General features: G+C 42.1%; 1 protein-coding gene across 1 annotated transcript in view; it reads right to left on the bottom strand.

Annotated features, from left to right (window-relative positions):
• Window positions 1–27,021, bottom strand: part of DHX33 (DEAH-box helicase 33) — a 380,923-nt gene that overhangs the window by 251,587 nt on the left and 102,315 nt on the right. The window contains exon 5 of the mRNA XM_044054042.1: window positions 19,333–19,518. Within this exon, the coding sequence (XP_043909977.1) occupies window positions 19,333–19,518 (186 nt within the window). The remainder of the gene's footprint in view (window positions 1–19,332; window positions 19,519–27,021) is intronic.

Here is a 27,021-nt window from a genome sequence, read left to right as displayed (position 1 = left end):
ACATTTCTCCCAGGCAAATCCCCTCCTATGCAACATAATTCCTCTTCATATTAAACAAAATACCTCCCGAAACCTATTCAACACAACCTAGATGAATGCAGGGGTAACTGTAAATACACCCCATGGATAGCTTCACAGTCCTTTATAGAAATGGGTTAACATGTAGAGGGAATTGTACTGGCACGGCTAGGCTACATATGATTTATTATGATCAACTGCCTAGTAGTAACCTTTATACTTCTGAACATTATGGTGCACTCATACTTCACGAGCAGCTGCAAGTCTTTATAAAACCATATCCTGAGCTGTGCAGAGATGAAAACAGCATGATTTGTCCATCTGCTCAAGTACTTTGAACTGTCTGCAGGAGCCTACATATGAATATGAGAACAATACTAAGTCCCAAGTGATCACAGGGACTATAAGAGGCCTACCCATATGCATTTTTAAGCAGATACACTTAAGTACTCAAACTGTGGCAAAATGCTTTAACAGTGCCTCCTCCCAAATCCGACAGGGTTGTACATGATAACCCTGGTGTAAACTTGTGTCTACCCAAAAAATCATCAAAACTAGCCTTAAAGACTGACAAAATAGTATTTTCCTTGATCTGTTGTGGTAACTTACCCCATTGGCTGGGAATATGTTGAGTTAGGAACCTACCCCTCTACAAGTCCTGTTTATTTGTTGGTTTAAATTTAGGTCCCTAGTACAGGTGTGTGTAGAGTCACTGTCTTTGAGAAGAAACAGGTATTCAACAAGAACTGTGTCTTTTATGGCTCAAAAGGCATGACACAGGTGTTGGTAAATAGTAACAGAGTACGAGAGTTGTGCTAATCTATCGGAATGGTCAAATGATTTAAGGCCTTTAAATAGTTTTGATAAAAACTGTTTGGGCCTTTCCATTTCAGCAATAGGCTTAGGTTTGCACATACCAATATGGCAGTGTTTTTGATAATGGGTCTGATAAGGGAAGAGTGCCGTGTAAGATGACATCTTTTGCTCTTGAAGATAATCCTTTGGAAATTAAATGGGCCAAAAGGGCTCCCTGAATACAGTGGAAATATGACATTCGAATGAGAGAGAGTTATCCACATAAGTACCCAGGTCTCTTATGACTATATCTGTTTGAAGGGGAGTAAGTATCACTTCTAACAAATGAGACTGGAAAAGTGATTTTTGCTACTAATATGCTGCAATTTTCTGTGTATAGCCCGAATCATTTTCAGTACACCAGGTATGTGCACATTCTACCTATTTTTATAGTAGTATTAGTGCACAAGCAATTGCCCAGCTTGCAAACTTGGTCAACCACATCTTAGGAATACTGGCCTGGTTATTTGCAAAATACACAGGAGAGGGCCCAGCACTGATCAATGTGGTACCCCACTAGTTACAGTTTTGTATTCAAAGAGGGTAGCAGCAAGTTTCACTACTTGGGATCTGTTGGATAACCAGCCTGAAATCCACCAGACAACAAAGGCGTTTACAATACGTTTGTGCAACTTTCAATAATACCATCATGAGCGATAGTGTCACAAAAGCCATGGCTAGATCAAGATAAGCAGCAACACATAGTGACCACTGTCCAGAGCCTCTGTAAACTTTCCAAGGAAGTTTACTAAGTTCAGGAGACAGAACCTGACCTTTACAAAACCAAACTGAGGTTTTGATCAACGAAGTTACATATACCTGCATAAGTGAGTTACTTTATGATACGTTCCATTGCTTCACATATAAGGCTGGTGAGGCTGAAGGACCTATAATTACATGGATCTGTAGTAGGACCACCCTTGTGTATATAAGTCACACTGGCTGTTCTCCAGGCATCAAGGACAAACCCTATTGAGGCAGACTGAACTGTTTAAATAGAGGTCTGACTTGTGCATACTTGGCACAGATGAAAAATGAGACTGGTATATTATGTGGACCCAAAGATGCATTACTTTTAGCTTTTGACATGGATTCTAAGGTGATTTTAGATGAAACTAAACTTTCAGGTAAAGTGGATGTAACAATGTGGGTAGGTAATACTCTCCTTGACTATGAGCACAGCATTCTTATATTTTGCATTTACACTTCTCTCCTGATATCCCTAAGCACATTTGTTCTCTCACTTTGTCAGTAACTTGCTCCAGTTATCCTTACTTGTATATCCAGCATTTATCTCCTCCTGCTGTTTCCTTTGCTCGCTCTCTCTCTCTCTCTCTTCACTCCGTAAAATGCAACATTGCATCACATACATTTGTGTTCAATGTGAAAATCACTGTGTAGTACATATGTCATTCTAATAGTTGCTTACTGATACTCCCATATACTTACTTGATTACACCTCTCAATCTAAATTAGCTTACTCAATCTCCAGCTCTTAGTTCAACACAGTATAGTACACTGTCTCAACCTACATTTCTGCTTACTGCAAGACATTTCTGCCTGTGTTGCTGTCAGAATAATCTGTTATCCATGCATTTGCATAATGTTTATAAAGTCTGCAGAAATGTAACTTGTTTTTTTAAGAAATTACCTTTTAATCATTTAACGTACAATGTAATGTTTTGTACTCTTATAACTGCTTTCTCATGTAAATGTATAATGTATTTGGTGCTTTTTTCACTGGGCCTCTGTTGAAAAGGGGCTATTTGCAGTCAGATCTTTCCTGTCAACAAAAGCAATAAATAAAATATAATGAATAACAGACTGGCTGCATCCTTGCGATTGGAATTTGTGATATTGTTATGGATAACTTCAGTGCATTCTTGAACACTATTCATTAATTTCCTGACATAACTGAAAAAAATATATGCAGTTTCCTTTTGATATATGCAGTGGCCTTACATTCATATTTTACTTTAGGTCTTCTAATTGTGCTCTTAAGTTCCTTTTGACATTGTACAAAAAGGAACACTAAAAAAGGACGAAAATAAAACGTATTTAGTGCTTTCATCCATTGTGAAGGACTTCATCAGAATACACAAAACTTAAGTTATGTACTTACCATAACGATAGATGTATGTGATTCATCTTGCCTACATTCATTACTGACTGGTTCGGAGCAGAGAGTCGGCTCCGACTCGGCCACTATAACTAGCACGAAGTCTCTCATTGGCTGGGCTAACCCTGCATCCCAGGATGCATCACGCCTAAACCCCCAGATCTCGTTTGCCCCAATATGATTTTCCCACATGCACCATATCACAAAGATACATATGTAAGAGGACAGAAAAAATAATATCATCAGAGAACTCAGAATACAAGTTTCCTCCAAGTCCAACATGTAGGTGGAAGGAGGGCGGGTACGCAAGAATGTAGGCGAGATGGATCACATACATCTATCGTTATGGTAAGTACATAACTAAAAGATGTAATGTGATCCTATCTTGCCTACATTCATTACTGACGGGACAGGGTCCCTAGCACCTAAATCCTGGGAGGCTCACTGGAAAACACTCCTGAGCACTGTGGAACCAAAGGAAGCCCGACCTCTAGAGGCCACGTCCAGTTTGTAATGAGAAATAAAGGTATGTGGAGAAGTCCAAGTAGCCACTGCACATATCTCATCTATGGATAGTCTAGCATGAAAGGCCACTGAAGTTGACATAGCCCTGGTAGAATGCGCCTTAACTGGAAAGGGAAGATCCTTACCTGCTAATGCATAAATAAATGAGATGCAGTCTCTAATCCACTTAGCTATAGTGCCCTTAGTTACAGATGTGCCAATTCTATTGTCCGAAAAGGACACAAACAACTGATCTGACTTCCTCTCCTGTTGTGTCCTATTTAAATAAAACCTCAGTTGTCTATGCACATCCAACTGGTGAAATTTGTATCCCGCTTTGTTGGAAAAACTTGGGGAAAAAACTGGAAGCTCAATAGACTGATGGAGACAAAGAGCAGAAGAGACCTTAGGGAGAAAAGAAGGATTAAGTCGCAGAGATACTCTGTCTTTATGAAAAATTAAATAAGGACGTTTAACAGAAAGGGCTTGAAGCTCCGATACTCTTCTGGCTGAAGTTATGGCTACTAAGAAAGCAGTCTTCCATGACAGAAATTTCAATTCGCAGGAAGCTGCTGGTTCAAAAGGAGAGTACGTCAAAGCTCTGAGCACCACATCTAATTCCCAAGGCAAGACGGGTTGCGAAATCAGAGGGCGCAGCAACCAGGCTCGTTTCAGAAAGGCTTTACACAGCTTATGAGCCATGAGAGACGGCTCATGTGCAACATGATAATTGGAGATTGCTGCCAATTGAACCTTTACAGTGGAGGCAGCCGAGCCTTGTCTAAAGAGTGTAGCTAAGAAATCTAACACCGCTGACACCGGGGCTGTAAGGGAGTCAAGATCACGTTGCTGAGCCCAAATTGCAAATCTCTTCCATTTACTAGAGTATATTTTCCTAGTAAAGGACTTGTGGGAGGAAGACAGAATATGTACTACTTCCGGGGTAAATGTATGCTGTCTGACTAAAGTCGGAAGTGGAGGAGCCAGGCAGCGAGCTTGAGTGTTCGTAGGGATGGATGGAGATGTCCTGATGAGTCAATAGGTCTGGAGCTGGGTCCAGAATCCAAGGACCATCCACTGCATACTTATGAAGGAAGGGGAACCAAACTTGATGGGGCCAGTGTGGTGTGATCAAAATTATTTTGCTTCCCAAGCAGGTAGCCTTCTGAATCACTCTGGGTAGAAGAGGGACTGGCGGGCAGGCGTAGAGCAAACCAGAGGGCCAATTGTGGACTAGAGCATCCCTGGGGGACTCCCCCTGTGGGGGGAATCAGAGTGAAAAAACTGCTGCACTTCACATTCAGGGGGTTGGCAAAGAGGTCGCAGCAGGGAAGCCCCACATGGAGAAGATCTGCGCAGCCACTCTGTTGTTCAGGGACCACTCGTGAGGCATCAGAATTGCTCTGCTCAGCCTGTCTGCTATCACATTGGACTTCCCCGGAATGTGCGTTGCCACTAGAAAGCGCTGGGAAGCGATCACCCAATTCCACACTCTCATGGCCTCTCTGCAAAGGGGGAAGGACTTGGTTCCTCCCTGCTTGTTCAGATACCAGACAACCGACATATTGTCGGAAAGAATCGCAATAGTTCCTTTGGGAAGAGAGCTGTGAAGTGCCTGCAATGCTCCGCTCTCATCTCTAGAACACTGATATGCAAGTGAACCTCGTGGTCTTGCCACGTACCTTGGACCGTCTCGCCCAGATAATGCCCCCCCCCATCTGGGAGGCATCCGTGGTTACTGTGGCAATAGGGGACGGGGGACTCAAGGGTCTCCCTTGATCCAGATTGGACGAGAGAAGCCACCAACGCAGATCCTGCCGGCATCTCTCCGTGATGAGAATCAGATGGGACAAGGGGTGCTCCTGATATGACCACTGGGCCGAAAGAAGCCACTGAAGTATTCGCATGTGTAATCTGGCTAGCGGACCTAAAAGAATGGTAGCCGCCATTGATCCCAACAACTGAAGAACCATCCTGGCTTGGGCTTTTCCCTGGGGTAGTAAAGCCAAGACTTGGGCCTGTAACAGTTTTATTCTCTCTGTCGGTAGAAAAGCTCTCATCTCTACAGAGTCTAGCTCTGCGCCGATAAAGGCAACATGCTGTGATGGCAGCAATACAGACTTTGCCCAGTTGAATGAAATCCCTAGAAGATGGCCCAATTTGACAGTAGCTCTCGTGGCTTGAACAAGTAGATGCCTGGTGGGGGCGGTGAGGAGCCAGTCGTCTAGATAAGGAAACACCTGGAATCCTAGACGTCTCAGGTGAGCTGTCACCACTGCCAGACACTTGGTGAACACCCTGGGGGCTGTGGTGAGACCAAAGGGCAGGGCCCGGAATTGAAAATGACTGGCTCCCAGTCGGAAGCATAAATGATTCCTGGAGGCCTTGTTTATCTTGATGTGATAATAGGCATCCTTGAGATCGAGGGAGCACATCCATACTCCTTTTTCCAGCAATGGGAAAATGGATTGCAAGGTGACCATTCGGAACTTGGACTTCTTTACAAAGTGGTTTAGACGGCTGAGATCCAGAATGGGTTTCAAGTCCCCTGTTCTTTTTGGCACCAAAAATAACCTTGAGTAAGTTCCTAATCCGATCTGGTCTGCGGGGACTGGTTGGATGACTCCTTTTTCTAGCAGCTTTGAAACCTCTATTGCTGCCTGATCCCGTTGACTGGGTGGAACGTCCGGGATTTTTCTTGACGGCGGGGGGACGAAAAAAAGAAATGGTGTAACCTCCGGTGATAATACGAAGCACCCATCGATCCTGAGTGATGGACTACCAGGCGTGAAGATGCTCCGAAAAACGACTCCCGACTTGGCTACGGAGACGCACAGTCGGGTAAATCCCTCAGGGATGTTGGTAGGAGGAGCCACGAAAGGACTTGCGGTCTCCTGCATTGCGGGGGCCTCCGCCGCCTCTAGGGTGATGCCTTCCATTAAAATTCCACCTCCTCTGCCCCTGGAGGGGGGGGGGTCACTTTGATGGGCAGGGGAAGACTTTTGAGACTTTCTGAACCACATTTTCCCTCCCCTCTGAGCCCTGGGATAAGGTCTAGTGGGAAGCGAAAAACGGGCCCCAACAGCAGACAAAGTCTTACCCTCCTGCTCACATCTAGTGAGGGTGTCTTTCACTTTGGGTCCAAAAAGGGAGGACCCGTTGAATGGGGCGTCCGTGAAAGAAGACTAGAAAGCCTCCGCAAAATGACAGAAGTGCATCCAAGCTTGCCTCCTAAGGGCTACACCCGAACTCGCTGCTCTACCCGCCCCGTCGGCTGCATAAGATATGAGCCTCATGGATGAGTTGACGATGGAAGAAAGGGTAGACAGCTGGGCGTTAACAGACTGGGCCAATGCCTCAGGCAAGTTATCCGACAGGGTATCTCCCAACTCCTTTATGCGATCCCTTTGGAGCCGTGTAAAATGACACAAGTTATTCAGCGACCATAATGTAAAGGTCGCTGAAGACAGGGTACGCTTCCCATACCTATCCATACTCCTAGACTCCTTATTAGGAGGATGGATGGAAGTAGAAGCCTCCGTCACGTCCTGCTGGGTGGCAGACGCCACCACCATAACATCCACAGGTACCCCCTTGGTCAAAAATTCTTTTCTAGGAGGCGCAGATAAAAATTTATTGGGGTGGCTAGGAACTGGCTCCACAGAGTCAGGGTGTTCCCACACCCTTCGACAAATAAGATCCAATAATTCATTGAAGGGTGGAGACACCCAGGAGGCGGAAGGCTGGGCTCCGAAGGCCTTGAGGAAGACCAACTCCTCCTCAGAAGGGTTTTTGGATGGCCTGTCGCCCCGCTGTCTCAAGATCTCCAGGATATCAGAGAATGAGACATCATCCGAGGACGACTTCAGGGACCCTTCTGCATCATCGAGGTCGGTGTCCGAGGTGACAGACTCATCTGGGGGAGTCTACATGCTTCCTCTTACACAACTTCTTCCTGGGAGGCTCTTCAGGCACAGACTCTGAAGGGCCCTCAGAAAGTAAGGGACCACACATGGAGGTATCCTTAGGCCTAGGAGCCCCGCTGTCCAGAGATAGGGGGGCACCAGAAGCTCTGGTCGCAGTGTCTAGGGAAGGAGTTGCTGATTCAGGTGAAGTCACTATGGACTTGGCCAGCGCACTCCTCATAGCCTCGAAGGCAGGTCCACCAGAATCGGATGAAAAACCCGCCTCCGAGACCATGACCGGAGTCGGGGTACCCCTAGCCGAAGCACCAAGGGGGAGACTCGGACCCGCAGTCTGAAGCCCCGATGTATCCCCCTCGGGTTCGACTGAGGACACCCGAGTACCAAAACCTGTAGAAGGAATGGAAAAGGTTGGAGCTGATGTCGGATCCGAAAGACTCGCAGGAGGTTTCGGAGCAGACCCAGGGACTTCACTCGATTTGGCAGACTCCGACGACACCGAAGTTGTCGGGGGAGGAAGAAATGGAACCGATATAGTAGCTGGCTCTGGAGCCAACTGGGCTGGAGCCGAAAATAATTTAGTCAACACTGGCGACTGGAGGAGCCTCTGGACCACCCTATCGACATCCGAATCCAAGAGCCTGGAGGACTTGGAGGAGACAGACAGGGGTCGAGAAACCTTCTCAGTCAGAACCGAGACAAGACTGGAGGAACGGCTCCGAATCGGCTCCAAATGGATAGGAGCCGAAGCAGGCTCGAGAACCACCGCAACCTCCTTTGGCGCCGACGACTATGGAGTCGAAGAAGCTGACCCCGCAACAGACAATACTTCCTGTGGCTCCGAGACCAATGGAGCAGAGGAAGGAGACATAGCCTTGGACCGTGCTTCCTGCGGCTCCGAGACCAGTGGAGCTGAGGAAGGAGATGTAGATTTAGACCTTTTCTCTGGAGGCTCCGACGAACTAGTTGGAGCCGGAGACTTCATTTTAGACTTGGACCTGGATTTCTCATGAGGGAGGAGAGGACGCCAAGGTGTCCTCAAAGGAGGGTTTAATCAAAGCCTTGAGGATAAGTTTATTTTTTCGCTCCTGTAAGACCCTGGCAGAGAAAGCATGACACACACTGCAGGATTCCTGCAAGTGTATGGCCACCGAGACAATATACACAGATGGCGTGGCCATCAGTCAGCGACTTCTTGTACGCACATTTGGCGCATTTTTTAAAGCCAGATGGCTTATGTTCTTTAGGTTCCTTGCCCGACATAAGGAACACAATCCACAAGCAGCAACAATACTTCAAATTTAAACCAATAAGCACAAACACACTCAGCAACACAAGGTTGGGAGGGAGGAAAGGGCTCTAATTTAAACACCCGAACAGTAGCAACACAAGATAGGGCAAAGGCCCTCTAACTAAAATGGGCCTAGCCCGCCAAACAGAAAAATTACCACAACAAACACAATCAGTCACAACAATGGATAAAACAGACAACGTAGCTATTAGAATAGCTTTTTTTTTTTTTTTTTGGTATAACTAGAAGCTATAGTTCAAAAAACAAAAGAGAGGGTACTTAGCCACAGCCAAGTAGAGACCACGTCGTTACTCTAGGAGCGGCAAACGAGATCTGGGGGTTTGGGCGTGATGCATCCTGGGATACAGGGTTAGCCCAGCCAATGAGAGACTTTGTGCTAGTTATAGTGGCCGAGTCGGAGCCGACTCTCGGCTCCGAACCCGTCAGTAATGAATGTAGGCGAGATAGGATCACATTACATCAAACTTTTCAGGATGTAGGTGAATTTGAAATTTTGTGTTTATTGTCATGTAGATCTAAAAATTGTTATTACAATTCGTCTAAAGATGAGTTAGATGAATTAAAAGTACTAAAACCAGCAAATAACTTATATTTATGGAGAAAGATAAGGGGGAGGGATAGTTCTTATTTATGAAATGGAAAAAATTGCACAATAATGTTACTCAATACAGTAAAGTGAATTTATATGAAATATATAATAAATATCAATACACTGATAGTATACTATTAGATCTAGTTACACAGGGTTATTTGGATCATTCTCAATAATGATCCTCCAAAAACTGTTATGTTTGGGATATTCAAAATACATAAATGTTCAAAGCCATCCCCTTTTAGACCCATTGTATCTGCAACGAGTTTGGTGACAGAAGCTATTTCAATTTATATGAATATTTTTTTTTAATTCCAGTTGCTCAAGCTTTTCCATTTTATATTAAAGATTCTTGGTAATTTTTGAATAAACCTAAAATGTATGTTCCAGATACTAATGAAATTTTGTTGTTTAACTGTTGATGTCAAAGCACTGTTCACTTCTATATTTATCACAGAGGATTTGCAATTTTTACATAGTTATGTTTCCAAATATATCAAATGGTCCAACAATAAAATCAGTAACATATGTTCATTAAGGGAGTTAATTGTTGAATAATATTTTTTTTAATTTTAATTCTTGCTATTAACAAGTCAAGGGAAATCGGGGGCCACAGTAGCCTCATCATTTGCAAATTTACTGATGGGATGGTAAGATCTAGAAATTTTATCTTTTATTCCTTTATTTGACAGGATAAAACTTTAAACTAGGTTTGTTGACTATCTATTTTTTTGTTTAGTCTGGTACGCTAGAAGAAATTATTACATTTATTAAACATATAAAAGTTAGTACATCTTTTCTCACATTTTCTTTGGGTAATGTGGGTAACTTTTGGGATATCACAATTACTTTTGATTTGTTTAGGTCCCAATTTGAAAGCGAGATTTACAGGAAGGAGATTGCAGTTAACAGTTGCTTACACTACACCAGCAATCACCATTTTTTTTACTTAAAAAGAATATTCCTAAAGGTCAATTTATAAGGGCCTCCGGCCTATTTTTGAAATCAGTAGAAAGTACAGTTGTATACACTTACCATAAATGTAGATGTTCGAGTGTATTCACTATTGCAGTCATCATCTGTGGGTTATCCCTGCTGTGGTAATCTTCGGCCGGCCTGAATACCAGAGTCAATGTTTTTCTGCAACAGCTGCTGTCGCCTGTAGACTGACGTCAGGTTGTCAGTGCTATAAAGCAAGGCAGCGGACACCATTACATCAGTTTTTCTTGGCCTAACTAAACAGAAGCCTCAGGACATAAAGCACAGAAGACGTGGTGGTGAACAACCACCCCAAGAAGCTTATGTCTCCCAAAGGAAAGAAGATACAAGGGGGAAGGAGGGAGGGAAACCAGGACTGCAACAGTGAATACACTCAAACATCTACATTTATGGTAAGTGTACACAACTGTACTATGTTCTTCATGATTCACTATTGCAGTCATCACCTGTGGTAATATTCCCATAGCTGAATAGAGGGGTGGTAGGATAGTGAAGAGACCTAGACAGGGTAAGGAGGTCCTGCAGTACTGCAGATGCAAACCCTGTCTTAGCTTTGGAGAAAAGAGGAAGGTGTTAATGCTTTGTGAAGGTATGGGCAGAGGTCCAGGAGGCAGCTTCCAAGATGTCCCTGGTGGGGACTCATCTGTGGAATGATGTGGAAGTGGAGGCTGCCCTAGTAGAATGGGTCCGAACAGACTGAGGGGGAGGTTTCCCATGAAATCTGTAGCAGAAATAGATACAGTGTGATATCCATTTAGAGATAGTCTGCTTGGAGATGGGGTTCCCCTCTGCCCCCAAGGCAAAACTGACAAGAAGTTGGTCTATTTTTCTGAAGGGTTTAGTATGGTCCAGGTAGTACCTGAGCTGCCTGTGCACATCCAGAGAGTGCAGTATTCTTTCCCCCTTGTTTTGAGGGTTGGGGAAGAAAGTAGGCAGATGAATGGCCTGGTTGAGAGTCATATTAGATATCACCTTGGGCATAATGGAGGGGTTAGTCTTAAGGGACACCCTGTCTGCATGGAAAATGATGAAGGGCTCAATGGCCATCAGTGCCTGCAGTTCAGACACCTTTTTGGCTGAAATGATGGCCAGCAAAAGGGCAGTCTTCTAAGAGAGGAATTTCAATTCTGCTGAGGCAGCATGTTCAAAAGGGGAGTAGGGTCAGTTTTTCCAGAACAAAGTTAAGGTCCCAGGCTGGCGTGGGAGGCCTAATTTTGGAAGACCCTCTTAGGAATTGCTTAATTAAAGGGTGAGAGAACAAGAGCTGGTCTGTATTAAACTGAGCAGAAATGGCTGAAGCATGAATCTTAACCAAAGAGAAGGAGAGACCACTATTCAGTAACTCCGATAGATATTCCAGGATGAGAGGGACAGTAGGTAGGGAGGAACCGGCCCCTCTGGCCTGGCACCAGCAGCAGAATCTTTTCCATTTTTCTGCTTAAGATCTTCTGGTGCTTGGCCTTCTGGGCCTCACTGAGAATGTCCAGCACCTGTTTGCTTAGCAGGGGTCCTTCCCTTGGGAGTTATCAGCCATGTTGACAGCTTGAGAGTCTGCAAGTCTGGGTGCAGCATTTCCCCCCTTGCTTGAGTCAAGAGGTTTGGGATCTGTGGAAGCTGCCAGGGTGGATGAGATGTGAGGCTGTGCAACAAGGGGTACCAATATTGCCTGGGCCAATCTGGAGCAATGAGGAAGGCCTTGGGCCTCTCCTCCCTGATCTCGATGAGTACCTTGGGAACAAGAGGAAGAGGGGGGAAGGCATACAAAAAGAGGGATCCACCTTCCATGCTAGGTGGTGAAATTCCCTGTTGCAAAATTTCTTTAGCTGATGGTTGAAGTGCGAAGCAAATAGGTCTACCTCTGGGTTTCCCTACACTTGAGTGACTTTGTGGAAGATATTTCCGTGGAGCTGCCATTTGTGGGGGTCCACAATGTGTCTGCCTAAGTGGTCTGCCAGGGTGTTGTTGATTCCTGGGAGGTATTGGGCTATAAGGTGTTATCCCATGGATGAGGCCGTCAGCCAGAGGCTCACGGCTAGCCTGCACAGGGGGTAAGATTGAGTCCCTCCCTGTTTGTTGATGTACCACATTATTGTGGTGTTGTCCGTTTTGACATGGAGAACTCCTGGTCTGAGATGAGGCCAGAAAGATGTCAGAGCCTTCTGTACTGCAATAATTTCCTTCTGGTTGATGTGCAAGGGAAGGTGTTGGGCATCACAAAGGCCCTGGGTGTACCTGCCCCCTAGGTGGGCATCCCAAGTGGCTTCTGAAGCATCTGTGGTGAGGGTCTGGCCTGTTGGCGATGGATGAAGGGGAGACCCTGGTGCTTGGCACATGCCTCTGCCCACCAGAGCAACTCTGCCCTTATACAGGGGATCAGACGGAGGGAGGTCTCCAGAGGTTGAGAATCTTGGCACCAAAGGTTCCTTAGGTACCACTGGAGTTTCCTCATGTGCAGTCTGGCCAGAGGAATCAAAAGGATGCAAGAAGCCATGTATCCCAAGGATTGCAAGAAATTCCTTGCTGTGAGTTGATTTTGGGATGTCAACTGAATAAAGTAGAGAGACATAAATTTCTGCTTCTCTGGGGTTAGGAAGGCCATTTGGGATGCTGTGTCCAGCACAGCTCCCAGGAAGATGATACTCCTGGAGGGAGTCTGCTTTGATTTCCTCTCATTGATGGTGAATCCCAACGAAGTGAGAAGAGTTTTGACGAAGAGCAAGTCCTGCAGGAGCTTTTCTTTGCTCTCTGCTTGGATGAAGCAGTCATCCAGATAGGGATAAATCTGAATATTTTTCGGTCTGCAGAATGCTATGGCCTGGGCCAGGTATTTAGTGAAAAGTAGATAAGCCAAAGGGAAGAGCAGAGAACTGAAAGTGCTGTGAGCCTGCTCTGAAACACAGAAATTTTCTGCAGGACTCCCTTATGGGGATATGGAGGTATGCATCTTTTAGGTCGAGGGTCACTAACCAGGCATTTTTTGTCAGCATAGGCAGCAGCTGCTGCAAGCTTAGGATTTTGAATTTGGGGACTGCCAGGGAGGTGTTCAGAATAGATAGATCCAGGATGGAGCGCCAAGTGCCCTCCTTTCTGGGAACATGGAATAGCCTGGAATAAAAGCATTTGCCTGCTTGATCTGTGGGAATAGGTTCTACTGCCCCCTGGGATATGATGGTTTGGACTTGTTTTAATCCCTCTGCCCACTGATTTAGGGGCAAGTCTGGGTACCCTTTGGGGACTGGGAGTTCGTAGAAATTGAATTTGTATCCCTTAAAAAAGGATCTTTAAGACCCATTTGTCCTTGGTTACAGACAGACAATTTTCTTTGCAGAGGGACAGCCTTCCTCCAAGCTTTTGGGTGAAGGGAGGGCAGAGGGGGGTAAGGGAGTCATTGAGAGTTTTTGCCATGGAAGGATGGCATAGAACTCCCTGCCTTGGAGGCGGATGTGGTCTATTGTTTGGTTCTCTGTTGTCCCTGCTGTAGGGACCTGGGTGGCCTGTGCCTGCGGGGCTTAGCTTGCCCTTGTCTGCTATGGGCAGGAAAGGACCAGTGCTTAGAGGAAAAGTTCCTGCTGAATCTAGGTGTTTGAACTTGAAAGAAATCTTTTACTGTTTGTATAGATTTTGCTTTGTCTTCCATTTTCTTAAGCACCTCTTCTGCTTTTTCCCCAAATTAGTGGTTTTGTCCAAATGTGCATCAATTAACTTAGACTTGACATGATCAGGTAGAGGTTTTTCCTTCAACCATGCAGGTCTCCGAATGACAGATCCAGACAATGCTGTCCTGCTAGAGGCTTCTAGTGCATCATATCTGCAGTGTAAAGAATGCCTAGTCACTTGACAAGAGGAGTGCAATAAATATGCTAGCTCCTTAGAATCGGCACAGTCAGGAAAAGTAGAAATCTTTTGCTTTAATAGTTCCAAAGTGTGCTGTTGATATTTTAACATATGGAACCGACAGTTGAGAGCTCTGATGGCTAAGGTTACAGAGGAGTACACATTTTTTCCCCATCTATCCAGAGCTCTGGCCTCTATATCAGAAGGTGTAGGGTTCTTTGCTGAACTTGCCCTGGCTCCTTTTGGGCCCTGTGTAATGACCTCCGGGTCTGCAGCAGGATTTCTGTAAAGGAATTTGTGGGTGTCTGGTACCCTGTAATACCTATCAGGGTTACTGGGAGCAGGAGGAAGGGGGTCAGGAAATCATCATCCACCACATCTAAAACAGGGGGGATGGCAAGAGGTCTGTGGTGAGGAAGGTCTAGAAATTCTCTTAGCCTTTTCTTGAATTGAGAGAAGTCCTGAGATTCCCATTGGAAATGCTCCCTGAGGGTATGGAGGGTTTCCCCAAAGGAAATGTCTTCTGGTGGGGAGGCAGAAGAAATGGATTCCTCTACATCTGAATCCTCATAAGCAGCAAGAGGTTGCTGATCCTCTTCCAAGTCTGAATACTCCGATTCCTCAGAATACTGCTCTGTCAATAATTCTGGAGAATGGAGTCTTTTTCTTTTAGATGAAGAAGCCTAACTGCCCCTGATAAGGAAAATAAGATCTTCCGCCATCTTAAGCATCTGGGTCTGGCGTGGAGGGGCGGGAGAAGATGGTGTCTAGAGGAAGATTTCCTAGGAGTGGCCTGGCTTCTAGGCCTAACAGAAGTCATCGGTCTGAGATTAACGGTAGTCGGGTGAGAAGACGTCAGTTTCTGACTGAAATCGGTAGTGCAAAAGAAATCTTCTGAAGCCGGTAGCTGCCTAGCGGCTCCGGACCCAACCGAGGCAGAGACAGCCAAAGGCTCTGATGATGAAGACTGCGGCATACCGGACTCCGAAAGGGTCTCAGTAAAGGCCTGCATGGCAATTGCATTGGGCATCAGGGGCTGCAAAAGCTCCTCACTGAATTCCGGAGTGCTGCCTACCTGTTTAGCCGAGTAGTCGTCGGAAGGCTTGGCCTTGTGAGGTCTGTCTCTATCCTTATCCTTATGCTTTTTCAGAGGTTCTGCTGATGGTTGACTAACCGACGCCATATGAGAAGACAGAGGACGAAAATAGCTATCAACAAAGAGCTCTCCGATGTATAGTCCTTGCTTTAAAGAGGGCACAGAACTGACAGCGGGCTATGTCATGGTCTGGGCCTAAACATAAGAATGGAAGTCTCGGTCGGGATTTGCTTTCCACAGGTGAGGCAATTGTTAACTTTTTCGGACATCGGTTAGTGCAAGAAAAAGAGATCCCCAATGGGGTACTTAGCTTTAGACGTTTTCAGCTGTGATCCGAACTCTGGTAGTGACCGACTGGCACACTTGCAAACTGCTTCTGCTACAGGCTCCACATCAAGAATGACTGATGTAATTGCGTTAGTTGCCTTGCTTTATAGCACCAATGACCTGACATCAGTCTACAAGTGACAGCAGCTGACGCAGAAAAAACATTGACTGTGTTATTCGGGCCGGCCAAGGGTTACCACAGTAGGGATAACCCACAGGTGAGGACTGCAATAGTGAAACATGAAGAACATCATATTTACCTTTTAACTAAGACAGGTTACATGATACTGCTGATTTTAATTAATATGGCTGTTTTGTAACAGAAATAGAAACATTTCCCACTAATTTTGCTTAACGTCACCAAACACATTACATATTTTTGTTTAGATATGTCTGCAGATTGCTCAGAATATTCATCATTTACTATTTAACAACTGGAAGATTACTGGAAAAAATAGTGAAATTGTCAAAGTGGTGGGTAAAATACTCTATACAATGTTATATTAAGAGCAATAATATTGAAAGGTTATTGAAAAATTATCACTTTTATTATATGCCAATGGTTACTAATGAGGGTAACAGGACATATAGATGCAGTACATGTAAAGCTTGGCATATTTCCAATGTGTGAGTTGTACATTTGTCTTTTTGTGACAGGTTTATTTACAGTACCAGATACTACACCTGTGATTCCAATGGATTGGTTTACATTGCTTTATGCCAATTTTGTGATGCTTTTTATGTTGGAATAAGGATTGGGAGTCTTAGGAAGCATATTTTGGAACACCAATACAACATTAAAATTAAAGTTTTAAATATTGAATTGTATAAGCATGTATGTAATCTTCCTAAACAGGAGATTTTTTTTTTGTATTGCAACATGTTCCAACTGATTTAAGAGAGGAGATTACAAAAACATAACAGAACAGAAATAAACTCGGTGGCAACTTTGGTTGCAAGCATGCAAAACCCCTGGGTTGAATGAAAAAAGCATTTTAAATGAATTATAAAAACAAGGTTAAAAACTATGTATGTTTTTGATATATTATATTGTATAGTTAACTCTCGTTAGCAGTTTTAAATCTTGAACTGGATTTGTCAGCTAATCATGTACAAATTAGACACACGATGTTCACTGATTACATAAGCACTGCTATTACTGTTTCATGCATTCTGATATAGTCCTTTACACTGAATTAAAGCCCAAAATACATTTTACTTTTAGCATTTTTTGGTGTTTTCTTATTTATACACATACACAGCAGTTGTTTTAGCACCCGATCATCATGCTATTTTCTAGGCAGTTCCAGGCTGACATATTTAAGTGGGTCTTGAAGTAGGGGAATGGGGATTTCTTACAACTTTTCATTATTTTCCTTTTTTTGGCATACAATTTATTATTACAAGGAGTTCCACCAGTGAGGTTTATTCTTGAATTTACAATTACATTTAGGACAGATGGGTACAGCCTTTTCTATAAAGCTGTTAAAGCGCTGGTAAAAATCAGAGATGTAATACACACAAAATACTAATGAAACCAAAAAAACACAACACCTGGAGCCACTGAGAAGCTGCAAAGAACTTTACTGTTGTTCTGGTACCTTCAAGGGAATAATTTACAACACACCATGCAGTCATTTTTAATTAATATCAGCAATTAAATAATTACATAATAAACATCCTTAAAGTGCTGACACATTTGCAAAGATGTGAACAACCAATATTATAAATACAATACCAATGGCAACAACATCATAAATACAAATATATGAAATTCAAATGTTCAAAATAATATCTAAATTCAGCCCTTTGGGTGTTAATGTCCTGTAATTCAAAATGAATCTACTTTACAATTCAAACAATTTTAATGCAAAATTGCCTCCACCCATCAAATGCGGCTTAGCTAACACACAAAAAAACAAACTATCATCAAGTCTTCCATGTACCCTGTGGAAATGATCAGCAAGTAGACTCTCCAAACATTTATTTCTAATATCCCCTAGGTGTTCCAATATTCAAACTTTAACCATTCTTTTGGTTTGACCTATATATCACTTAATGGGAGATGTGTCAGCACTTTGAGTTGGGCATGTTAGTGGGATTGCTGGGAATTTTTAGTAGGTCTTCTACAAGCTGAAGTAGGTTTGGCCCAGAGAAATCTCTAAAGATGGCCTCATTAGTTGATGAGGTGGTACCACCAGGCATGATAGGGAAGACAAATGATTTGTATTCAGATTTAACCAATAAGGAGGAAATCAGTGGTGGTGTACAGTTGGGGGCTAGGTTGGCATGTACCAGGTAAAGGACATTACTGCTTTTAGTGGATAATTTTACAATTTGCTCCAGTGAAATGGTACTGAAGTCTAGGAAATGCAAAGCTTACCCATTTTTAGAGGTGTAAGTATGCCAGTCAATGCTTGAGTATTTGTTCTGATATTTAATCCCTCAATGGTATTAAGGTAATTTCCATGAACTTTGAGGGACACTGAAGGGATTTCTTCCTAGGAATTAAGTAATAGTTGGCTATGTTAAAGGTGATTTTGGATACCCAGGAACTCTAAGTCAGGGTCATGGGTAATATGATGTGAGATGATATTTTTCTGACAAAAAGAAATACTTCCCTGCAGTTACCTAAAGGCCTAATGGCATGATAGGCACTAGGCCCTTGTATACAGGAATTGCAGTCATTGGACTGAAACCAGGTCTCAGTAATTACACAGATACAAGCATTTATGTTAGTGAAGACCACAAACGTTACAATACACAGCACTGCCTCCGACATATGTAAATGAACAATTAGCAATTAATGGTGCGATATAGCTACTAAGACTAATACCACATCCATCTGTATTTCAAGCTATACAAATACGTGATACTAGCAAATCTGACCTTTGACCTTAAGTGTAAACTTTTTTTTTTAACATTTTGTATCATTTCATGACCCCCCCCCACCAAAATGTACACATTTACTTGTAATCCTAGTGGTACAGAGTCCTGACACAAAAGCATAATGAAAGCATTAGCACTATATAATGGTTTACTTCTTTAAACAAAACAGTTCTACTTCAAGAACGTGCAAGTAAGGCAGTGAGAGAAGGCAAGGGTAAATCATCTTTGGACAGCGAAATGTATTCACTTTCAGGATCACATAAGGATTTCTATACTCTATGGATTCTAGATATACAACTATCTTCATAAATCTCTCCTACTAATTTCTTTTGCACATAACTGGAAAGAAATGAAAAATATAACACGATCGAAGCATAAAAATGAGAGAAAATTCAGTAGGCACTGTTTTGGTCCACTCTCCCCATTTTTTATCTAACTAGCACTGGTGAAGTAAAAATCATGTGACAGAGTATCAGCCACAAATGTGCAAAATTGTCTTGCTACTTTACAAAATTTATAACGGTTGTCCAACAGTTGAGTCACCTTAAATAAAAAGGTATTCAACCAGAACTAGACGTCACAGTAAAATATGGGAATTATTGAAATTACATAAAAACACTAATATCTACCTCAATTACTTTCACTTAAAGAAATTTGCTTGGTGAGACATAATGCTCCCATCTGTAATGCACTGTTGTCTGACAGACTCTTCAAAGAGAAAAAAACTCCAAAAAAATCAATAATCATGTTAGTACAAAATGCAAGTTTCTCATAAATTAAGTTCAAGCTTACTCCCAAGGCTAAAACTTATACTATAATTTTCTTTGGTCTCTGACAGTGGTCTAACTTACAAAAACTGCTCACCTTTGGTACACTCTGAAACACTCGGAGCTGCTGAGTGGGTGGCAGAGATGCATACAGCGGAACCACCACCATCTGAGGGCAGCCATCTGGTAGGTGCTTGGAAATGTCGCGGCATGTCTTAGCCATAGCTTCTATCTCTTCCTGACCCGTTAAAAACGCCAGGATATCATGAGCAGCTTCAGCTTCCTGCACAGAAAGGGCAGGCAAAAAAATTCAGCTTTCAATGCAGTGGTGAGATAAGGCACATAAATAAAAATTTTAAACTATTACACTATACACTGCACACACAATAGGACATAGCAAAACCTGTGTTCCTTTGGTTGTACACTGTGAAAACACAACCCAACAAGCTTAAGTTAGGCTTCACTTCCACAGTCCTGAAGACATCAATTATTTCTACTACCCCCACAAACCCTACTCTTAGCAATGTTGAGTTGCAGAACATTACACAAACATGGGTTTTAGCCTGTGTTCTTCTCTTATATGCCAGCAGACAAACTGTCACTCTTCTAAATGTGTTCAGACACTGTGCGCTTACATGTATTCTGTGATGGATTAGCATATTATCCAGGACTAGTCCTCTAACTTATGCCTTCAGCTTGGCAAGGTAGTTCCAGCCCCCAATCCATCCCAGGACCTTGAAAAGGAAGAACGGGTTATCAAAGTTAATGTACATTAAGATACAGTTATGTATGCATACTGCACTCAGTTTTCCTGTAGGAGAGTTAATAAATTATCAAAAGCCATTAAGAAGTTATGTCTGTCTCTGAAAAATGTTCACATTAAGCAAAATATTTTTATTAAATACCCATGTGCCAGCAACTACATAACTGAAATAATGTCCTTAGCAAGTCAGAATAACTTTACTTTAAAGGACATACTATCCAAATACCAACCTTTGCATAATGCTATGTACGTATGTTACAATGAACTGCCTTGTAGCATGGTGAGACTGGGTCTTAAGCCCAGCAGAGTGAGGCTGACACAATATGAGTGCAGTAGCAATATGTTTTCTGCAGTAGCAAGGATTACTATGCACTCACCTAACTCCTATGTCTGCCTTCTGCGGGCACTATACTTAACAGACAGCATTAATTTATATTCCTCCTTTCCACAACCTCCAATCAGTCTAACTCAGGATAAAAGAAACCAAGATAATACTTTGCAGATGGCAGGAATATTTACAAGATCAGAATACAGAGGAAAACGAGGCTTCTAGTGGCTCTGCAACTAATAAAATATTTGTTTTTCATATTTTCAAACTAAAGCTTAGCATTCTAATAGTAAAATTTATTTCAGACAGGGAACATGGTGTATACTTGGACTAAACATGATTTCAGTGGACAATGGATCCTGTCAAAGGGTTCACATTACTGATCAGAGATCAAGTAGTGATTACGTGAGGAGGCCAACAGCAAGAACATAAACACAAGATAGCATATCATACTGTACAACATTCTATAGTTTGTCTTTAATAAGAAACTAAGAGCTTAATGCTTTACATTTTCTAGTTTCCACATCCCTGATATTTTGACACAGAACATGCAAAGGCAAGCCACAACTCACATTTTAAGTGCACACAGGCATCCATAAACTGACTAGCATAACAACTTGAAAGTAAAGGAGTTAAATTTGTATCTGTACACCAGGAACAAAAGTTTGGGAATGGAAAGTTGTGGTGAAAGGCACAGTAGGCACAGACAGCAACAGACAGCTTTCTCCAGGGAAGAGATGAGGTTCTGATAAATGGACAGACTGCCTGCTGCATACCAGTGTTCAAACATATGCCAACACCAGGGAAGTACTGGAGGACAAGTGCACTAGTGTTATTTGTTACCCTACCCTGACTTCATTCTTTTTGGGGAGGGAAGAAGGCAGAAAAGGGATGAACGATGCTTAGTGGAGGTGGTGGAATATAGAAACACTATGCAGGTCTCTTGCAAATCTTACAAACATGCTGCTTAATAAATTGTTATTAAATGGAACAGACTAGAAAGGTGGTGCTAATAGCAGGTAGCAGTGCCCAGTAATGAGGAAACTGCAGTGAGGTAAGAGGTAAAAAATTATAAGGCATGAGGGAAAATGTACAATGTACTAGCTGCAGAAAATGTGAGAAAAACTTTTTTTGTGGCACAATGCTGAGATTGTACTTTTAATAATCTTTTTTGTCTGTCGACTCTATGGACAGTTGCCCTGAACTTTATGTCTTCAATCAGATGAGTACAGCAATGGATGTCTCTGTTAGTGTTTAGTTATTGTATCAATCCATTGCACTATGGGTCTTCCTCTCATACAGTGACCTTCGACTTTCACAAACATGACTTCATTTTCTATTTGTCTCTCTACATATTATATCCAAAATATGGAAGTCAGAGTTTTGCCATATAAATACTGTGACCTTTTTTCCTCATTATACTGGTCAGTTTATTTTTCAGTCAGTCAATGGTACACACAGCATTTTTTACAACCATCATAACTCAAAAGTTTTGCTAGTTGAGTCACCACATTTTGATTTACAATTTTCTGAAAGCTCAACTCTGAAACAGTAAATTGAAAACAGCAAAAAACAAAAACAAAACAAAAAAAAAAACGTATTTATTTGCAGGGGGTAAGCCTTCTGTACCCTGCCATACCCCTCTAAGTTACATATACCAAATCCGTAGTCGCATTACAGTGAAGAAAGGAGCCCCCCCATAAAAAAATGTACCACTGGTTCAGACAATACAACACACTGAGGTTAAACAACCCACAACATTCATCTTTTGTTAAAAAGAATGATAATGCAAAAACACTACACCTAATTCAAAGGTATCAGTTTTCTTACAGTCATGTTTTTTTCACTCTCCAACTTTTACATCTACATGATGTTACTGAAAATATCACAGCCTTGGCCAGATGAATCTCTCCTTCTCTGACACTATAAATAAAAACCGAAATAACAACCTGTTCTCATCTGCACTATTCTTGGACCTCTCAAAAGCATTCGATATGGTCAACCATCAACTTCTCCTCGATACCTTAAAATCCCTATCTCTGGATTCACAAGCATTACAGTGGTTCAACTCATACTTGACTAATAGAAAACAAGCAGTCCTTTGGGACAGCCATTTATCCACTCAACTCCCAATTACTATTGGAGTCCCACAAGGATCCATCCTAGGTCCCCTACTTTTCTCTATTTTCATTAATAATCTGCCCAATTCCCTCCCAACATCCACATGTATACAATATGCAGATGATTCCACTCTCATCTGCTCTGCTTCTTCCCCAGCAGAACTCCACTCTGCTACCCAAGTAGTCTTCACTGCAGCAGAAAAATGGTTTAAACATATCTGTCTCCTCCTAAATCCCAAAAAAACCAAACTACTACTCTTTACCCCAACCTGTAAATCCACCCCAATCTTTTTCAATAACATCCTGTAATGGCACTGTCATCAAACCTGACAGCTGCACTAAACTGCTAGGCGTCACCATAGACAACCAGCTAAATTTTGACTATCACATTGATTTAACTATCAAGACAGTCAATAAAAGATTGGTGCCCTATACAGGCTCAAGCCCTATCTCACTGCTACTTCCCGAGTAGCCCTCGCCCAAACTCACCTTATCTCTACATTAATTTACACCTCTCCCTCCTTTATCAATTTATCTAAAGCTAATCTTCAGAAACTGAATACTGCCTACCACAGTATAGCCAGATTTGCCACTGGCTCTCCATTCCAAACTCACCACTGTCTTAACTTAAAGAAACTAAACTGGCTTGAACTCCCAAACCTAATACTCCTACAACAACTGATCATCACTTTTAAAATTCTTCATTACCCCTCCAATATACCCATACTAAATAAACTCATCACACCTTATAAAAATCTCACGACACTTAGATCAGCCAACAAGCTACTAGTTACTACTTTGAAATCTCATAACAAATCAGGTGATTCCCTATTTGCAAACACTATCGGTTCTTACTGGAATAAACTTCCCACAGAACTGACCTCCCTAACCTCATGTCACCTTTTCAAAAAACAGATAAAAACTCACCTACTAATTCACTGGCTATGTCCCTGCTCCAATCCTGACTGAGCTCAGCACTCTTTATTACTCTCTCCAGTCTGCTACTTGTGTATTTCTTTCCACTCCCGTTCTAACTTAGACTGACTTCATCAGCCCCTTTACTGGACCTTCACTCTTTTATCTCTCAATTTTTGCTTACCTCCCCTTCTAGCTATCTTCTTTCCATCTCTTTCTATCTTTAGCTGACCTCCTATAATCCTGCTACCTTGGCATTTCATCACTATCCTGTTTCCACCCTCTCCTTTTTCCAACTGGACACTCCCACCCTTTACCAAACTCATAATACTTTTTCCAATCAAATTATATTCTATCCCCACTTTCTGTCTACCTTATTTTTCCCCTTTTCCTCATCTTTAACTACTTAATTACCTGTTAACTGCCAAACCTGCTCTTTTAACACTTGATACCAACAGATTTCTTGCTTCTGCAAATTTCCTAATCTGATATCATGACTATTGACTAACGATAATATTTTTTAACTTGACTATTGATGTCTCTTAACTTAACTTTGTATTTTAGATGCTGGAGCTTATCTCCTTAGCCGCTTAACTGAACTCTGTTTGTTACCTACTCAGATGAGTCCAGGTAAACTGTATATTGTCTCAGTACATTTTGTTAGTATTAATTTAGAAATGTTTTTGTAAATGTATTGTCTTATTCTGATAGTGGAGCTTTTCTCCTCGGGCCTCTGCTGAAAATGGACATGTATCTAGCCAGATTAGCCCGGTTAACAAATGTAAAATAAAATAAAATAAATAAAATCTTCATATACCAAGACACATCTCTGCACTTGAACATATTGTCTAGTTTCTTCATGGCCGCTGTGCCAAGACTGGATTGCCCCATCAGCTTTCTTGACTGCTTGTCATACCATTACTGATTACTGATCCCAGCATGCTGAAGCTGTCTACTGTTACTATTTCTTTTCAATTTGGAATAAATGTACTGATTTTACCAATTATTAGGATAACTGTCCTCATGTTCAGGTGCAAACTTATTTTGAGTCTGTCTTGTTTAATCTTGATAAGCTGAAATTTCAGATCATCTTCACTCTCAGCAAGCAGTGTGGTACCACTGGCATAACAAAGGTTGGTCATAATTCTTTCTCCAATTTTACACCTTGTTTGTCTTCACAAAATCCTGCTCTACTACCCTTTTTATGTTCATAGTACCGAAATAAAATGGAAGTTGACATACTCAGTAATGTCTATGCACATGTAGGACAAACGTTTGTTTATCCTCATTAAGAAAAATAAAAGAATTAATGACAATCGGCACAGTATGCCTAATGCTGGTGAGAAGCTAAGAAACCTCAGAAAATCGGTTTCACTACTGAACCTTTCAACAGTCCTTGCAAGTCTAACACATCCTATAAGGGAAGCTACCACAGCAGGAATAAATGAAAGATGTGAAAATTCAGCAGAAGAGACCTTAAGATAGGATAGCACATATCCTATCCAAGTTAGGTTGAAAAGAATACATACACTAATAGGGAAAGCTACAACAGGAATCAGTCACACTTGGGACTGGTAGTAGCAAGTATGAGAAACATGGTGATTTCAGACTGTGAAGTGTAGAGAGAGAAGATGGCAACATCTGAAAGAATGCATATGCTACAAGAAGGGGGAAATAACTAACCCAGTATCCTTAGCCATATACAGCTAATTACCAAGAAAAAGGTCTGCTGAATAATCATGGAAGGGTTTTGGCAGGTGAATTAATAGCATTTTTTTCTTTCAGTGTGTGCCTTTTCTCTCTGTGATTAGGGAGAGGAGGCACTGCAGTGTGGCAAATATACTACTGCTTGCTACAAGCAGCAGCAGTGCGGTAAGTAAAAATCTGGTTTCACTACGAGCTATGGGGAGGGGTAAAGGACTGCATCATGCAAATGATTTGCATATATCACGCAAATGTTGCAAGGTACACCTGGCCCACTAGTGCATGGACTCTACACCTAATTTCATAGGTAACCTGGGCACACTAAGTGGCTCAAACACAGGAGACATGGTAAGAGGAAGCAGGGCACTGTGGGTGATGACTAAGCCTCTCATCTTGGTGGAAATGTGCGCATCACTGTACTACTGCACTGCCCACTAAGGGCAACTTGATGGAGCACGTGGGCAAGCAAAAAAGCTGCCATGAACGCTACGTGGTAGAGTTGTCACCTTTTTGTAGAAAAGTGCGATTTTGCAGGACAAAACATGCCCACAGCCAGTGCAAAGGATTGAACTTCACTGTTTTTGCCAAAATAAAAGCTTATTCTTGTAGCATTTTAGTTGCTTATGCTATTTCATATAATATTTAGGTGTTTTGGACACAAAATAACTGTTTAATGCAAGAAAACTTAGCAAATATGTTTTGTCTTAATCTCAGAGCATTTGCAATTTTTTTAGATTTCTTCTCAGGACAAAACTGCCCAAAGTGGGATTGTCCCTTACAAACAGGGAGAGGTGGTAACCCTACTACATGGTTGCAGTTGGATGCCCTGTAGTTACACTTATAAAACTGTGGTAGTACAGTCTTCTCAGCATCACTGCATATCACAAAGGCATATGGCTACTATGTAGGTATGGGAGAATACAGTTATACTTTTTATCGTTTGGCTGTGACTGATGGAAGTCATTTGCTGATACTTCCTCAAAGCTGCTAGGTGCATACAGACCTTTTTATGATCTTTGACAGAAATAAGTGACTACCAAGGGTTGATACAGAAGGCGAGATGTACAAATGACAGTAGGATCAAAAATTAGATGCTAGGTAGAAACAGAATAAATTACAATTTAAAAAAGTACTCAGGGTCTTTAGTCAGAGAAGAAATTTTCATACAGGATGCAGTGGAGCAGTGCGTTATGTGAAAGGTACTATGACCCCTCCCCCTTTCTTTAGGCTTAATATTAGCTAACTCCACCAGGGAGAATACCTATTACCAGGTTATCAAGTCAAGGTAATGAAGCCACGCAAAAGTATTAAGTTACAGACATTTCTTTACAAACTTTTATTCAGGAGGGCAGTAGCAAGCTTCTAAAGGGAATATCATACATTGATTATGCAGCAGAAAAAAACTGTGACAGGGCATCAACAAATTAGCTTCAAGCTTAAAACTGGTCCAAATATGAAAAATTAACCCAATGAGGAGAATCAACATGGAAAGATACAAACACCAAGAATCTAAGAAAAAAATCAGATCTGAAGTACCCGAACTTGTTAACCAGTGTACAGATAAGAAGTATAGCTGTGTCAGCAAACTTGCTATAAATGCAGATTTTCAAACAAGAATTATTTATGTTTCCATGCAGTTTCTCACATATGGGGAGTGATCACAAGGAGACACCAATCTTTCTTGTCTTACTGCAAGAGAGATCAGACATCACCAGAGTGCAGCTGCTCTCTGCCGTACATTACGGGCATCAGCAGAATTATTGGCTCTAAATGGAAAAGCAGTCTGCATCATCACCTGTTCTTTTTCTAGTGAAAAAGATCAGACACAACTGTGTCAAAAAACTCTAGGAAAGGCATCCAGTGCATATTTAAAAAAAAAAAAAAAAAAAAAAAAAAAAGTTTCATCAGAAAGAACCAGTAGAAACATTCCAGCTGTATCCATATATATATATATAT

This window comes from Protopterus annectens, chromosome 13.part0 (assembly GCF_019279795.1).
Source record: "Protopterus annectens isolate FY-2018-M chromosome 13.part0, PAN1.0, whole genome shotgun sequence".
Classification (NCBI taxonomy): domain Eukaryota; kingdom Metazoa; phylum Chordata; order Ceratodontiformes; family Protopteridae; genus Protopterus; species Protopterus annectens.
The sequence above is the reverse complement of the archived record's forward strand: the minus strand, read 5'-3'. Positions and strand labels throughout refer to the sequence as shown.